The 16,117-nt window shown below is 37.3% G+C and overlaps 1 protein-coding gene across 1 annotated transcript in view; it reads left to right on the forward strand.

Moving 5' to 3' along the window:
- MAP1B (microtubule associated protein 1B) overlaps window positions 1-15,849 on the forward strand; it is a gene marked incomplete at both ends in the record, with an annotated part of 61,922 nt that extends 46,073 nt beyond the window's left edge. The window contains 4 exons of the mRNA XM_083351618.1: window positions 715-855; window positions 2,743-8,923; window positions 12,611-12,849; window positions 15,694-15,849. Of these exons, the coding sequence (XP_083207744.1) occupies window positions 715-855; window positions 2,743-8,923; window positions 12,611-12,849; window positions 15,694-15,849 (6,717 nt within the window). The remainder of the gene's footprint in view (window positions 1-714; window positions 856-2,742; window positions 8,924-12,610; window positions 12,850-15,693) is intronic.
- Window positions 15,850-16,117: the final 268 nt, after the last annotated feature.

The following is a 16,117-nucleotide window of genomic DNA, read 5'->3' on the forward strand; positions in this document are numbered from 1 at the left end:
AGCTAGCATTCACTTTCTTCTCTGTCTGCAGTTTCCTGTTAAAGATGTTCTGCCAAACATCTGTGGATAGCATAGCTGACTCAGGAATTCTGGGAGTTGAAGTCCATGAGTCATAAAAGAGCTGAGGTTGCCTACCCCCGACCTAGAATCTACTGTTATTCCATTTCAGGGCAAGGCAAATTCTGGGGTCACACAACATGCTAATCAATTATGTGGTTTTCCTTGGCGTTAACAACAAAAAACCTGGATGATTTACCAGATGACAGCAAAGAAATACAAAAAAACTGCTTTTGATTTCCTCTAATGGTCATCCAAATATTTACAATCTGGTAGCCCCAATATTGTGCAGACCAGACCCACTGCTTAGAATTATTGTGAATAACACCATAAATACTTACTTTTCCAGACTTCCTAAACTTCTTAATTTTCACTGGAGTTGCTATTCTGTTTTTTTTAACTTGATTGAATTAACATTATTATTTTGATTTTAAATAGGAGTCCCCTTCTATTTCCTAATATATATGGACTTTTTTTTTTTTTTTACAAAACAATCGTTCTTCCTCTTTGAAACACAATTATTCCTCCTTTTTGGATAAATACAGTCCAAGGGTAATCTATAATTTATTTGAAATTATTAATATTAATTTTTTTCTCTAATAAATGCATGAAGTATAAAAGATGTTTCAAAGTCATTATTTGTATTTTCTACCGCAGGTGCGTTTAATGATAACAGATGCTGCACGACATAAACTTCTGGTACTAACTGGGCAGAACTTTGAAAATACAGGCGAACTCATTCTTCAGTCAGGATCTTTCTCATTTCAGAATTTCATTGAGATCTTCACAGATCAAGAGGTTTGTTTCTTAATTGTTGCTACTCTGTAACTTAATGGGACGAAAGTTTTGTTTGTACTTTTGATTGTACAGCAGATTTATTCATTTAATATTTTGAAGAGGAGTAAAAAAAATCAGAAATAGATATCCATCATGCTATTCATTTTTAAAATACTGTGTAGACTGCAGGACAAGGAATAAAAGATAGTCAATTTTTATTTATTTAGATAAATCTAGAGTACACAGTTAATTCCCAGTTAACGAGCACATGTTTTGCAAATATTCAAACATATGACAGTGATGAACTAGTGGTGGTTACAACTGGTTCTTGAACTGGTTCCTCTGACTATTCAGCATCCCTGTGATTACGTGATCATGATCAGGGCACTTGGCAACCAGCTTGCACATATGATGGTTACAGCATCCCACAGTCACATGACTGTGATTTGCAATCTTTCCTGCAGCTTCACACAAGTGAAGTCAATGAGAAAGCCAACAGGGAAGGTCTCAAGTTGCTCAAGTAAAATACCTCTCCCTTCAGAACCACCTCCAATCCTCCTTTGCTTGCGCCACTCCTCACTGGCCACCTGCACAACCTTGCACACCCTCCCCAAGTCTGACTGTGCTTGTGTGGTCCCTCTCCAGTGATTTGCACACTCTCTCCTGGCCACTTGAACATCCTTCCCCAATGTCATTGAGCTTACTCCACTCCTCCCTTACTACTTGCATACCTTCCCTCACCCGGCAGCAGCCATTTCAATCCCCACCATGCTTACATTGTGCTTCCCTGCCACCTGCACACTCACTAAGCCCAACTGTGCTCAAACTGCACCTCCTTTGTACACTCCCACTCTCTCTTTACCTGCCTGCCATCTTGTGAGCAGCCCAGGACTTGCAACTTCTTGCTGGCTTCCCCACTGACTTTGGTTGCAAGAAGTTGCAAGAAGATGCTTGCTTAATGGCCTATAATCCCCACTTAACAGTGACAACTGGGACTGCGAGAATTGTCGTTGCTAAGCAATGAAATCACATGACATTGTGCTTTACAACTGGACATAATTGGTAGAGGTCTAATAGGCCCAAGAAAGCACATTCCCACATTTAATGTCTCAGAAAGGTGACTCTAGCCTGATGAATGCTGTTTCCATCCTAGGGCTGGACCTAAATCCTGCTTAGCAGGATGTTCTTTTTTTTGTTTTTGTTCCTAAGATTGTCTCTTGCTGAGATATAGCCATCTTAACCATCTTTCTCAAAAACAGAAAGCAGTGTATCAGGTGAAAATTATTAAAAATGAGGTCACAGGAAGGCTTCTGTGTATTATGAATATATATATATTCAAGTCAGAAGCCAAATATATTTGTTTCTGAAACAAAACTAGACAAGGAACTAGAAGCAGTTTTTCTTTTTTTAGTCCAGAGTTTTTACATCTGTATATTCTAGTATATCTGCCTCCTTCACAAATGTAATTCATGTTTACTTTGCCCTTTAAATGTAAGTAATGTTACTATCCAAGTCTGAAATAATAAAATTAAATTGGCTGAATCTTTCTAGGAAGTCAGCAAACACAGCTAAGATATTTCCATGGCTAGAACCATGATGGAATATAAATACTTCTGAAATAAAAGCAACTTTTCTTAATATGGAAATGCCTTGGCACAAAGCCAGTATATGATTGCTATTTTTTTCTTCTTGTGGATAACAGTGTATATCAGAGAAAAGAAGACTTTAGACCAGTATAATTACTTTGATTTGTACTAGAATACTGAAATCAATTATGGGGCCAAAAGCAAAGTTCTGACTCGGGAGGCGCATCCATTTCCTACTGAGTCTCAATTTAGTTTTGAGACATAAATATGAATTAAATGTGTACAATCTTATCATATTCCTGCTTGGGTTTTTCAATTTCAGATTGGAGAATTGTTGAGCACTACTCATCCTGCCAACAAAGCCAGCTTAACACTTTTCTGTCCTGAGGAAGGGGACTGGAAGAATTCAAACCTTGACAGACACAACCTTCAAGATTTCATCAACATTAAGCTGAATTCTTCTTATATTTTGCCTGAAATGGAAGGGCTTTCTGAATTCACAGAATACTTGTCAGAGTCAGTGGAAGTACCATCACCATTTGATATTTTGGAACCACCAACATCAGGAGGCTTTCTGAAACTTTCTAAGCCTTGTTGTTACATTTTCCCTGGTGGAAGAGGAGATTCAGCACTGTTTGCCGTGAATGGATTCAACATGCTTATCAATGGAGGATCAGAGAGAAAATCTTGTTTCTGGAAACTCATCAGACATTTGGACAGAGTAGATTCAATTTTGCTTACTCACATTGGAGATGATAATTTGCCAGGAATTAACAGCATGTTACAACGGAAGATAGCAGAATTAGAAGAGGAGCAGTCTCAAGGCTCTACTACCAATAGCGATTGGATGAAAAATCTAATTTCACCTGATTTGGGAGTTGTATTTCTTAATGTTCCTGAAAGCCTAGGAAATCCGGATCCTAATTTGCCATTAAAAAGAAGTGTAGAAGAGGCTTGCTTTACATTGCAATACTTAAACAAACTATCCATGAAACCAGAACCTCTCTTTAGAAATATAGGAAACAACACTGAACCCATTATCCTTTTTCAAAAAATGGGTGTAGGGAAACTGGAAATGTATGTGCTCAACCCAGTCAAAAACAGCAAAGAAATGCAATATTTCATGCAGCAGTGGACAGGTACAAGCAAAGATAAAACTGAACTAGTGTTACCAAATGGTCAACAAATAGACATCCCAATTTCCTACTTGACCTCGATCTCATCTTTGATTGTGTGGCATCCTGCAAACCCTGCTGAAAAAATTATCAGAGTTCTTTTCCCAGGGAACAGTACACAATATTGCATATTAGATGGCCTAGAGAAGCTCAAACATTTGGACTTCCTTAAACAACCAATAGTGACACAAAAAGACTTAAGTGGTAACCTGGCAAGTCCAGCAGTAAAGCAGGCAAAACTGAAGCAGAGAACAGATAGTAAAGAAAGTCTCAAGCCAGTTACTAAAACCCTGTCGACAAAGACTGTCAGAAAAGAATCCAGAGAGGAGGCATCTGACACAGGGAAAACTAGCCCACCAGAAAAGGCTCAAAAAGTAGAAAATAAACCTGTCATAAAAAAGGATAAACCGGCCAAAAGTGAAAGTAGGCTCTTGGTGACTGAAAAAGATCTAACAGCCAAAGAGCAACAAATTGTGAAATCTGAAGCTATCGAAAAGCAAGCCACTGATGTGAAACCGAAAGTAATAAAGGAGAAGCATGTGAAAAAGGAAGTGAAAGTAAAATCTGAGGAAAAACAAGAGGAGAAAGAAAAGTCAAAGAAAGAGGTGCCCAAGAAGGATGAAAAATCCCAGACCAAGAAAGAAGAAAAGCCTAAAAAGGATGATTTGAAGAAAGAAATAAAGAAAGAATCTAAAAAAGAGCCAAAGAAAGAAGCTGCTCCAAAAGAATCCAAAAAAGAAGAGAAAAAGGAAGCGAAAAAGGAAGAAAAGAGAGAAATCAAGAAGCTTCCTAAGGAGATGAAGAAAACCTCTGCTGCTTTGTTGCCTGAATCAAAGAAGGTTGCAGCAAAGCCAAAACCACAGAAGAGGGAAGAACCCATCAAAAAAGAAAGTGGACTTGCTGGGAAACCCAAAGAAAAAGCTAAAAGCAAGCCAGTGAAGAAAGATCTCAAAGTGGCTGAAACATCAGCTGCAGCCGTGACTGTTTTGGGAGCTGGGGCTGCAACGGTAGCAGCTGCAAGCCTAGCAGCCGGTGGGAAAGAACTTGAAGTTGAGAGGTCGCTTATGTCCTCACCAGAAGACTTAACGAAGGATTTTGAAGAACTAAAAGCGGAAGAAGTTGAAGTAGTGAAGGAAACGAAGCTTCAGGAAGATGAAGTTCATAATGAAAGCCAGCTAACTGACCTAGAACAAAAGGAAGACTACACAATTAAAAAAGAAAAAATTGAAGGTCCAACTTATTCTCCTGATGAAGATACCACCACTGCAGAACCTGAGGGAGAATGTGAACAAACTCCTGAAGAGCTGGAGTCTGTGGGAAAGGACAAGGTTGACGACAGCGAAAAATTTGAGGAGGAAGGAGCAGGATTTGAAGAATCTTCTGAGGCAGGTGACTATGAAGAAAAGGCTGAGACGGAAGAGGCAGAAGTACAAAGGGACGATGAGGAAGAAAAATTGCCAGCAGGTTTCAAAAAGCAAGAAGGCATAAAGGATATCATCGAAACAGGAGAGATTGAAAAAGAAATGATAGAAGCCCCTGAAAATGAAAAAATGAAAGGGTTAATGTATGGTAAAAATGCAGAATTTAGAACGGAATATGAAGACCGTTATGAAGAAAATGTAGACAAAGCAACAGTTGAAAAGGCAGAAACAGGAGACACTGAGGAAGAAATTGAAGAGGACAAAACCGAGGAGATCAAAGATGAAGAAGAAACTGAAGAAATACAAGCTGAAGAGGATTACGTCATGGCTGTGGTAGACAAAGCAGCCGAAGCTGCTGAAATGGATGATAAATACGGTTTGCCTATAACTACTCCAACTAAATTGTCAGAATCTCCATCTCCAGCAAAGGAACCAGCATCTTCTATCCATGATGAAACTCTACCTGGTGGGTCAGAAAGTGAAGCAACTGTTTCAGATGAAGAAAACAGAGAAGACCAGCCTGAGGAATTCACTGCTACTTCAGGTTATACCCAGTCCACTATTGAAATATCCAGTGAACCAACTCCAATGGATGGAATGTCAACTCCAAGAGATGTAATGAGTGATGAAACAAATAATGAAGAAAGTGAATCTCCTTCCCAAGAATATGTTAACATTACTAAGTATGAGTCCACACTATATTCTCAAGATTTTGCTAGACCTAAAATTGCTCCTCTTCCTGATGCTTTTAATGGATTATCTGAAGGATCAAAAACAGATGCTACTGAAGGCAAAGACTATAATGTTTCAGCTTCTACCATTTCACCACCTTCTTCATTAGAGGAAGATAAGTTTAACAAATCTTCCTTCCAGGATCTGTATCATCTTCGGGAAAATGAATTCAAAACTCTTAATAAATTAGAAATTTCAGAAACTTGGGATGAGAAGAGAGATGAAAGTCCAGCCCCACTATCACCAGTTGGTAAAACACCTCTTAGTGAACGTAGTGTGAACTTTTCCCTAACTCCCAATGAGATTAAAACATCAACTGAACCTGTATCTCTCACAACACTGCCAGAAAAGCATCACGAAACCCAGGAAGAGCAGTGCCTCAGCCCTGATGATAAAACATTAGAAGTGGTATCTCCTTCACAATCAGCTGCTGGAAGTGCTGGTCACACACCTTATTATCAGTCTCCCACTGATGAAAAGTCAAACCAACTTCCAACTGAGATTCCTGGAAAGACAACAGAAGTACCAATCAGTGTTGAAGTTAGTGATGCCAAAGACAATGTTACAAAACACAGAATAAGCCCAATGGATGAACCAGTGCCTGATTCTGAATCGCCTTTTGAGAAAGTGCTTTCACCTTTACGAAGTCCACCACTTATTGGTACAGAATCTTCTTATGACACATTTTTAAGTGCTGATATAAAATCTCTCAAAGAAACTGAAACCACCTTTGAAAAGAAAAGTGAAACAAAAGATTCTGTGTTGCAGAAGAGCTCAGTTTCTGAATTTACTTCAACAAACATTTTCCAAGACCAACAGGATGAAAAAGATTTGGAGCTGACACCTCCAAAATCAGACATTCTTCTAGAAAAGAAAAAGGATGATCTAGAAACTTCAGAGATTCAGTCTGCATTAGTTTTGGATGAGAGGAAGCTGGCAGAGGTTTCTCCTACTCAGGTGGATGTTAGTCATTTAGGCTATTTCAAAGAGGACACTAAAATGTCAATATCTGAAAGTACTGTCTCTGATAAATCTGCAACTCCTGTTGATGAAGTTGTAGCAGAAGATACTTATTCACATATTGAAGGAGTTGCATCTGTTTCTACAGCATCTGTTGCTACTAGTTCATTCCCAGAACCAACCACTGATGATGTATCTCCTTCGTTACATGCTGAGGTTGGATCTCCTCACTCTACTGAAGTTGATGATTCTCTTTCTGTGTCTGTTGTACAAACACCAACTACATTTCAAGAAACAGAAATGTCTCCATCGAAAGAAGAGTGTCCAAGACCAATGTCTATTTCTCCACCAGACTTTTCTCCTAAAACAGCAAAGTCAAGGACTCCAATACTAGATCATAGATCTCCTGAACAATCAACTATGTCAGTAGAATTTGGACAAGATTCACCTGAACAGTCTTTGGCCATGGATTTTAGCAGACAGTCACCTGAGCAACCCATAGTAGGTGCTGCTGTGCAGCATATATCTGAAAATGGTCCCACAGAAGTTGATTTTAGCCCTTCAGAGATGCAAGAACATGGATTTCCAGATAAAATATCGCCAGTGGAACAAGTATGTTTTAGCCATGAGAAGGATATTTCAGAGATTATTTCAGTTTCTCAAATAGAGGCTTCGCCTTCACCTTCCACTTCCTCTGTTCATACACCTTCACAGGCAAGTTCTCCCCTGCAAGAAGAAATTCTATCAGCTGTTACACAGCCTAGTGATATGCCAATACATTCTACATTTCCATCAGAAAAAATGCAAAGCTTAGGAGAGAAACTCTCACCAAAGTCTGATTTATCTTCATTGACACCACGGGAATCTTCTCCTTTATATTCACCTAGCTTTTCAGATTCACCACCCATAATGAAAGAAACAATGGCTGCTTCTCAGTCATCTCTATTATCGCTGCACATATCCCCAGACAAATTGTTTGGCTATCATACATCAATAGTTCAAGACCCTGAGACAAAACATGGTCAAGCACTTCTAGTATCTAAGGATCAGGAAGATACAGAAGAAACATCCTTATCACCAGAACCACTTATTTATTCTTATAAGGAAACTGGAGAAAGCACTAGGTCACCTGAGGCTGTTAGCTATTCCTATGAAAAAACAGAGGAAGTCATTGAATCCCCTGAAACCTTTGATTGCAGCTATGCTGCAAAAGAAATCACCAGATCAATAGAGGCAGATAATTATTCCTATGAGAAAACAGAAAAAAGCACCAAGTCACCAGAAGGCCTTGATTATTCTTACGAAAAATCCACCAAACCATCAGAGTCTGTCCATTATTCTTTTGAGTCTACAGAGAAAGCTACCAAATCACCTGACATTTCAAGTTATCGCTATGAGAATGATAAATACTTCGTTTCAGAAAAATCTGAAATCCGTCAAGATGTTGATTTATGTCTTGTCTCATCCTGTGAATACAAGCATCCCAAAACAGAACTCTCACCTTCTTTTATAAATCCTAACCCCTTAGAATGGTTTGCAAGTGAAGAACAATCTCAAGACCAAGAAAAGCTGTTAATTCAGTCAGGAGGTGCTCCACCACCCTCTGGAGGAAAACAGCAAGCTCGCCTGTGTGGTGAAACTCCCCCGACTTCTGTAAGCGAATCTGCTCCATCACAGACCGACTCAGATGTACCCCCTGAAACAGAAGAGTGTCCTTCTATTACAGCAGATGCTAACATTGATTCAGAAGATGAATCTGAAACGATACCAACTGATAAAACAATCACGTATGAACACATTGATCCTCCCCCAGTCCCTGTTCAAGATCGCAGCCCTTCACCTAGGCACCCAGATGTCTCCATGGTAGATCCAGAGACAATGCCTATTGACCAGAACCTAGGGAAGCCTTTGAAAAAGGATCTGAAAGAAAAAACAAAAACAAAAAAGCAGGGGACTAAGACCAAATCTTCCTCTCCTGCCAAGAAGAGTGATAGCAAACCTAAGCAAGTGGCTTCTCCAAAACCTGCTGGTTTGAAGGAGTCATTGGATAAAGTTTCCAGAACAGCTTCTCCAAAGAAGAAAGAGTCTGTGGAGAAAGCTGCCAAAAATATCTCTACTCCAGAGATAAAATCATCTCATAATGAAGAGAAAGATAAGGAAACTAAGAATGCAGCAAATTCTACAACATCAAAGTCAGCAAAAACTACAACCTCAGGTGAGACAAATTGTAAAGTTAATCTCATATATCAGCCCTTGAGCCTGTTGTCTTTGAGATGTACCAGATGACAGCACTCAAAATTCTCAGCCTTCATTGACAGCTCTGCTGGCTAAGAATTCTGAAAGTTGTAATTCCAACACAACTGGATTACTGTAACTAAATTACTAAAGAGAATATAGAGATATTTTTCTGTAGCTGCATTTAAACCTTCCTGCTTTAAAAGCCATTATTTTACATGGGGACCATTGAAATAGTGTTAAGTTAGTTTATTTCAGACTTGTTAACCTGAATGATTTTGGTATGATTCAACTTGATAGAAAAATATTGAGTTTTTTAATGAAACATTTATGTTTGTCTACGTGTGTTTCTAAACAATATTTCAGAATAGTGTGCTGTTGTGCAAGACAAAACAAAATTTCCACAGTAAACATTTTACCATGTGGCCAATATGCTAGCATTTTTGAGAATCAATGAATATATATTCCAGTCCAGTTCAACTTAAAATTGGCAGTTGGAATGTAAAAAAAATATATTGCTGTAATTGTTCATGAAATCTTTTCAAAAGTGGGGGAAGGAGATAAAAAGAAGCAAAAACAAGCTTAAACCCTTTTCATGAGAAATATTATAATTTGAAAGAAAAAAAGAGAATGTTTATTAAGAAGGTTCCCTAGTCAAATCAAAATAATTGTAGAGTGCAGAGTTCTTTCATTTTAAAAAAAGAACTAGAAAGTCAGAATGAATTCTAGAACTTAAATATTCAGATCATTTTACATCCCTCACAACTCTTAGGATTTAAAAAAAGGCATCAAAGTTTGTCGTAATAGCTGATATATTATTCCTTCTTGGAAAAATTGTGCTTCAAATTGGGATTAGATGGAACATAAATAAACATAATTTCTTGTTACAAGAAAACTTATGGAACTATCTTTTTGAACCTTACCTAGGATAGCTTGTCGATCATAAGGTCGGCAGTTTGGCGGGTCAAATCCCGAGTGCCGCGTAACAGAGTGAGCGCCTGTTACTCGTCCCAGCTTCTGCCAACCTAGCAGTTCTAAAGCATGTAAAAATGCAAGTAGAAAAATAGGGACCACTACGGTGGGAAGGTAACAGCGTTCCGTGCGCCTTTGGCGTCTAGTCATGCTGGCCACATGACCACGGAGACGTCCTCGGACAAGCGCTGGCTCTTCGGCTTTGAAACGGAGATGAGCACCGGCCCCTAGAGTCGGAAACGACTAGCACGCATGTGCGGGGGAACCTTTACCTTTACCTTTATCCTTCTCTAACTGTTCACTTCAAAAAAATTTGGATTTTAAAACCCATAATTCCTAGACAGAAAAATCCAAGTTATGGAATTGGAAGCTAATACATCAGTTATTATGCTAGGTATTAGTTTATAGCTGTCATCAGTGTTTGAGAAAGCAAATGAAAAATTGCTGTATTAAGAAATGAACAATTTTTTGTCAGTGGTTGCTATAAAATCTAAAATCTGTGTTTAGAAGTCAGAATAATTCAGTGTCAGTCTGGATTCAACAACATTGCAAAAATAGCCTTAATGATTAGAATGATGGGGACAACGAAGAGAACTACTTACTATTTATAGTTGAAGATAATGTTGTTCTTAGTAGAAGGAAAATACTGCTTCTAATAAACATAGCAATCTGTGGTCAGATACTTAGTTTAAAAATAGCCACTGAGCATTTTGTCACTCTCTGCTAAAAAGTGATGGTACTAGTGCTTCAATTTATGTTTAAATGTTAAAGAAACACATTTTGATACTGCTGAGCTGGGAAAGGCTACTATATAGCCTATTATTATCATGGGTTTCACTGGAATTTGAAACCATAATATTGGAAAGAAATATAAGCTGCCTAAAGTCATTGAAAGTTAGGTAGCATGTAAGTTTAATCATTATTACTGCATACAGAACAATGTGAAATCACAATAAATTATTATTACTATCTGTTCACTCTGTTTCTTTTTTAAATTACTTGCATCTGATCTTAATTTCATTATCTTGGCCTTCAGTCTGATCTTTCGTTTTGGGACTGAATTCGATTTTGCTTTTCTAATTTTGATACCCAGTTCTTCTGTAATCATCACTGCTGTACTGCAGGCAAACTGATTGGTCTGTTTGATAGATATTATTTTAATCTTTGCAACCACCTTATTCACATCCTTCATTATAGGTGCCAAATCATATGTCTACTAATAATTCTGCATATGCCATAATCTCTTTTAATTCTTCTTTTGGGGGGATGAATTCATAGGTTGTTTCCATATTAGCCTTTACTGGTTCTGTTGTTGATAAGTTGATAATTTATTATTCATGTAGTTTATATCGATTGTTCCTTTTATACTTCCAATTATTGTTACCAGGTTTCTTTGGCTATTCTACTATTTTGGGGGGAGGGGAATCTCTCATTTTTATAATTTTTCAGAACTGAATTTCCTTCCGTTCTGCTTCCCTGAATATTTTATTTTGGATAATGAAACTTCTTCATTATGGTTTGTCACACAGTCAGCCAAATATTTAGACTGAAATTGACATTTGTATCCACCTATCAAGTTTTTCCAAAGGGTGATAGGCAGATATTGCTGTTTGAAGTTGTATCATAGGTATCATCACAGAATGTAAGCGGATCCAATTGACTGATGATGATTTTTGTCAATGCTCCAGATGTTTTGGAATGATGTATTATTATAATGATTATATACACAACAATATAAAATTATTCTATAGTGCCATTTCTTTATCTGGTGTTGGCCTTCAAAGGCACTGAGTTCTTTCTTTTCATCTTTGATTAGCCTGCACTAACATCTTGTGTCTGCCCAGTAAGGTGACAGTAGTTAGACAACTTTAACTGATCTGAAAAAAAGGTCAGACCTAGTTAATAGTTGGGTAAGTTAATATTAGGCTATAGGCTGGAATGGGGGTGTTTTAAAAGTATCTTGGCCATGGGCAGGAGCAAATTATTTCCGTTCGATTTTTCCAAGGAAGTTAGAAGGCAAGCTTCTCTTAATGTTGTGCTCCTGAATCTCTTATATTTCACATTCCTTGAAATATGTGACATTCAGAATCCATGTGATATAGTACTTAAGGTATTGGACTATGAGCAGGGAAACTATGTTTGGGTGTATGGATGTATATACGTATATACGTATGGATGTATTCTGGTCCATCTCGGCCAAGAAAGCCCATTGGATGGCTTTAGACCAGTCATTCTATTCTCAGCCCAATTTCTTTCACAGTTGTTGTGGGGAGAAAATAGGAGGAAGGAGCAATATGCATGCTGCTTTGTGTTCCTATACCAAAAAAAAAATGGAATATAAATAAAATCAAATGAATGCGTTGATACATATACACAAACATGCATGGATACATATGGTTAATAACTTATTCTTTTGTATGTTTCTTCTGTTCACCAAGTACATTTTTATCGTACAAATATCTGATTTTATCAACTGCTTAAATTCCACAGGATAATTCAAAATCATTAAAAAAATACATGAACTTCACAGCTGGAGCTTGTTGTGTCTGTCTGTCCAGCTTGAGCTTATCATTATTAAACAATGTGTATTACCACAAACTGAGACAGGACTCTTATTTATTGTATGTATGTATGTATGTATGTATATGTATGTATTTATGTATTTATGTATTTATTTATTTATTTATTATTTTAGGATCTGGAAATGGGAAACCAACAAAATCTATAGCTGTGCCTCCAGGACCTCCTATGTATTTGGACCTGGTCTATATTCCCAACCACAGCAATAGCAAGAATGTTGATGTAGAATTTTTCAAGAGGGTGAGATCATCCTATTATGTTGTGAGTGGGAATGATCCTGCTGCTGAAGAACCAAGCAGGGCTGTCTTGGATTCTCTGTTGGAAGGCAAAGCTCAGTGGGGAAGCAATATGCAGGTATGTTCTCCAGAATCTGTGAAGTAAAGGAAAACCCATTAAAAATAAGATGCTAAGAATAATCTTTTAATTAAGTAACCAAACCTAAAGGGGAAGAGCTTACTTTGTTTAAAATCACAAGATAAGAAAAGTGGTACATCTAAATCTTCAACAGTTGTCTTTTTACTAAGGAGAGTTGATTGCATAATTTATAATTGATTAATTGTGTGTTCCATGTGCAATACTATGATCATAGAGACAACACTTCCTGTAGCAAAATGAATATTTGTTTTCCCCACTCCCCAAAGTGGCATTCCAACTATGAAGAGTGAGAACTGCAAGATGGGTGGCAAATAAATTTGATAAATAAAGAAAATTAATAATAAATAAATAAAATATTGGATAGCTCCTCTTCCCTGATTGCTTTTGCACTCAGTTTTCCCACACCTCCAAATTCTAATATTGAGAAGAATTTGAAAGGGTTGATGCTTAGAGCAGAAATGGATCAAGGAAGATCCAAATGATCCCCAGCACTGCTAACTTTTCACTATAAGTCCCAGTGTTTGAAAATGGATTTAGATGGATTCACTCCCATTGGAAGAAATGGAAAGACTTCTTTTCAGTTGAAGAACAGAATCAAAAAAACAAGGTAGTGAACATTATTTTCTACTCCCACTTAGCCAATTTGTTGCTGGCAGGACTTTAGAAAGAAAAGCACCAGTAAGATTTTTTTTAGTTAACTAAATATTTTAAAAGGAAATAAAGATGGATCTGTAAAAAATAGAACTATAGAGAATGGAAGTGATCACATTGAAATGTAAATCAACATCAAACCACTATAATATGAAGTTTAATCCAGGAATTTCTAGAGGATTATAAATAGATTACTGTATTTTATTGTTCACTACTTGCTCTGAATTGTTTTGATAGCCCAGCTGAGAGATTGTACATGAGCCTAGAAGAATCTTAGCAATTGGGCCTATAGTTGTATGTAAGTGCAGCAGGATTATTGTATATTTTGCCATAAATTCCCTTCTCATTACTGTTTTTGGATAATTCTGCGAACACAACATCTTTCAGGCATAGAAATAGTCTTATTAAGAATAAATAACTTAAATAGAAAAACCTTCTTTTGAGAATTAAGAAAAAAAGGTTGTGCTAATCATTTCCATTCTGTACATTCTCTGTGTTGAAATATAAACTTGTTTGGAAATAACAGATGTTGTCCAACACATCTGGAAGCATCATGGTCTGAAGGAATAATGTTTATGCTATTTTTCTAACACGGACGAAATGGATCTATATTTTATTAAATTTTATTTCTATGTGTGCATAATTAATTTATTTCCACTGCTTAATGATATAAAGCTAACTTCTAAGATCATATGCAAAATGCTTTTCCTTTTAAAAATACTTCTTGCACTTTTTACATTCATTTATATCTATTTAGCTGATCACTCATCTTACCAGTGTGACTCTGGTTGGCTAACATGAATCAAAATGCAATATAAATACAATACATACGTTAAAAATCTACTTAACTGCATACTTCCCCAAATATAACATTGTGTTATAAAAGTGCAGAAAGTACATAAATAATATATGCAATATATTCTCAGTAGTATTTCTCTGGATATAATAAGGTTAATGGTGCCCTAAAATATTGCTCTGGTTTTCAAAATCTATCTATATACTATAAAACCCTCTTTCCCATAACCTTTAACTGGGCTAAACAATGCCTCAATAGAGCAAAAGATTCTGTGCCAAGATACCTCAAATGAACTAGCTTATAGAATGTGTCCAAAATCTGGGAGCCATCACTCCTGTGGAATTGAAATTTAGCAGATTTTATAAAACATTTTATGATATAAACATTAGGTAAAGATAAAGGTTCCCCCGCACATGCATGCTAGTCGTTTCCGAATCTAGGGGCCAGTGCTCATCTCCATTTCAAAGCCGAAGAGCCAGCGCTTGTCCAAGGACGTCTCTGTGGTCATGTGGCCGGCATGACTAGACGCTGTTACCTTCCCACCGTAGTGATCCCTATTTTTCTACTTGCATTTTTACGTGCTTTCGAACTGCTAGGTTGGCAGAAGCTGGGACGAGTAACAGGCGCTCACTCTGTTACGTGGCACTCGGGATTCGACCCGCCAAACTGCCGACCTTCTGATCGACAAGCTCAGCGTCCTAACCCTCTGAGCCACCACATCCCAATATAAACATTACCATAAAGCAATTTATGACATAATACAAAATGTCATACATTTTCTATGCCAATGTTTGACAGTGATATATAGTTCAGCATGGGCTATTTTTAAGGCAGATACACTTCTGAATGTATCCCAACATTTCCAGCGAAGGTAGTACATTATAAGGCCTTGAAGAATCTGGTAAGGAAATGTCTCTGAAAGGATGGTCCAATGGTCATGGGTTGTCTAGTAACAACTAATTATCTTCCTATGTCCAGTTCTGATGGTCAAGATTTCCTGACTGACCACTCTCCAGATGTGTTGGGATGGTCTGAGGATATTATGATTGTAATTCCAACACATGTAAAAGATGCCAAATTTGGTAAGATTATGCACAGGTATTTAAGACATACTAGTTGGTTGGTAGTGCAGTAACAAGGCTTTACAAACTCTCAGTCTGAGAATTCAATATTTTAGAGAATTTCAGAATGCTCTGTTCCTTACTGATATGATGCTGTAGGGGAGGGATTCACTTCCAGAAATCGCTGAATCATCCCTAAGCAAACAACTTTCCATTCCAAGATTGTGCACATCTGTAGAGTGTCAGTACTGTAGTGAGATTCCTCATCATTCTTCCTTTTGTAATTTCTTTTGTAATGTGCTTTTTGTCTGACAGGTGACATTAATCCCAACGCATGATTCAGAAGTGATGAGGGAATGGTACCAAGAGACCCACGAGAAACAACAGGATCTTAACATCATGGTTTTGGCAAGCAGTAGCACCGTTGTTATGCAAGATGAATCTTTCCCTGCATGCAAGATTGAACTGTAAAAAAAAAGCAATGCATTTCAACTTTAAACTTTGTTTCCAGAAATTCTTCAATTTGAAAATACTTTTTCTAAAAATATAATCCATTTAATTCAGCTGCTGAACTATATATACCTGCCAAATGCTATACTGTATCAGAGTGATGCAAGTCACTATTTTTTTTTCAGTCTTTGCTAATTGCTAAGGGAAATAACAGTATTCCCACCATAGGGTTCAAATTACTGCAAAACCTGAAGATTCAGGTTCATCTTCATTGAACACTTAGGAAACC

Source organism: Vipera ursinii (assembly GCF_947247035.1).
Source record: "Vipera ursinii genome assembly, chromosome: 2".
Classification (NCBI taxonomy): Eukaryota; Metazoa; Chordata; class Lepidosauria; order Squamata; family Viperidae; genus Vipera; species Vipera ursinii.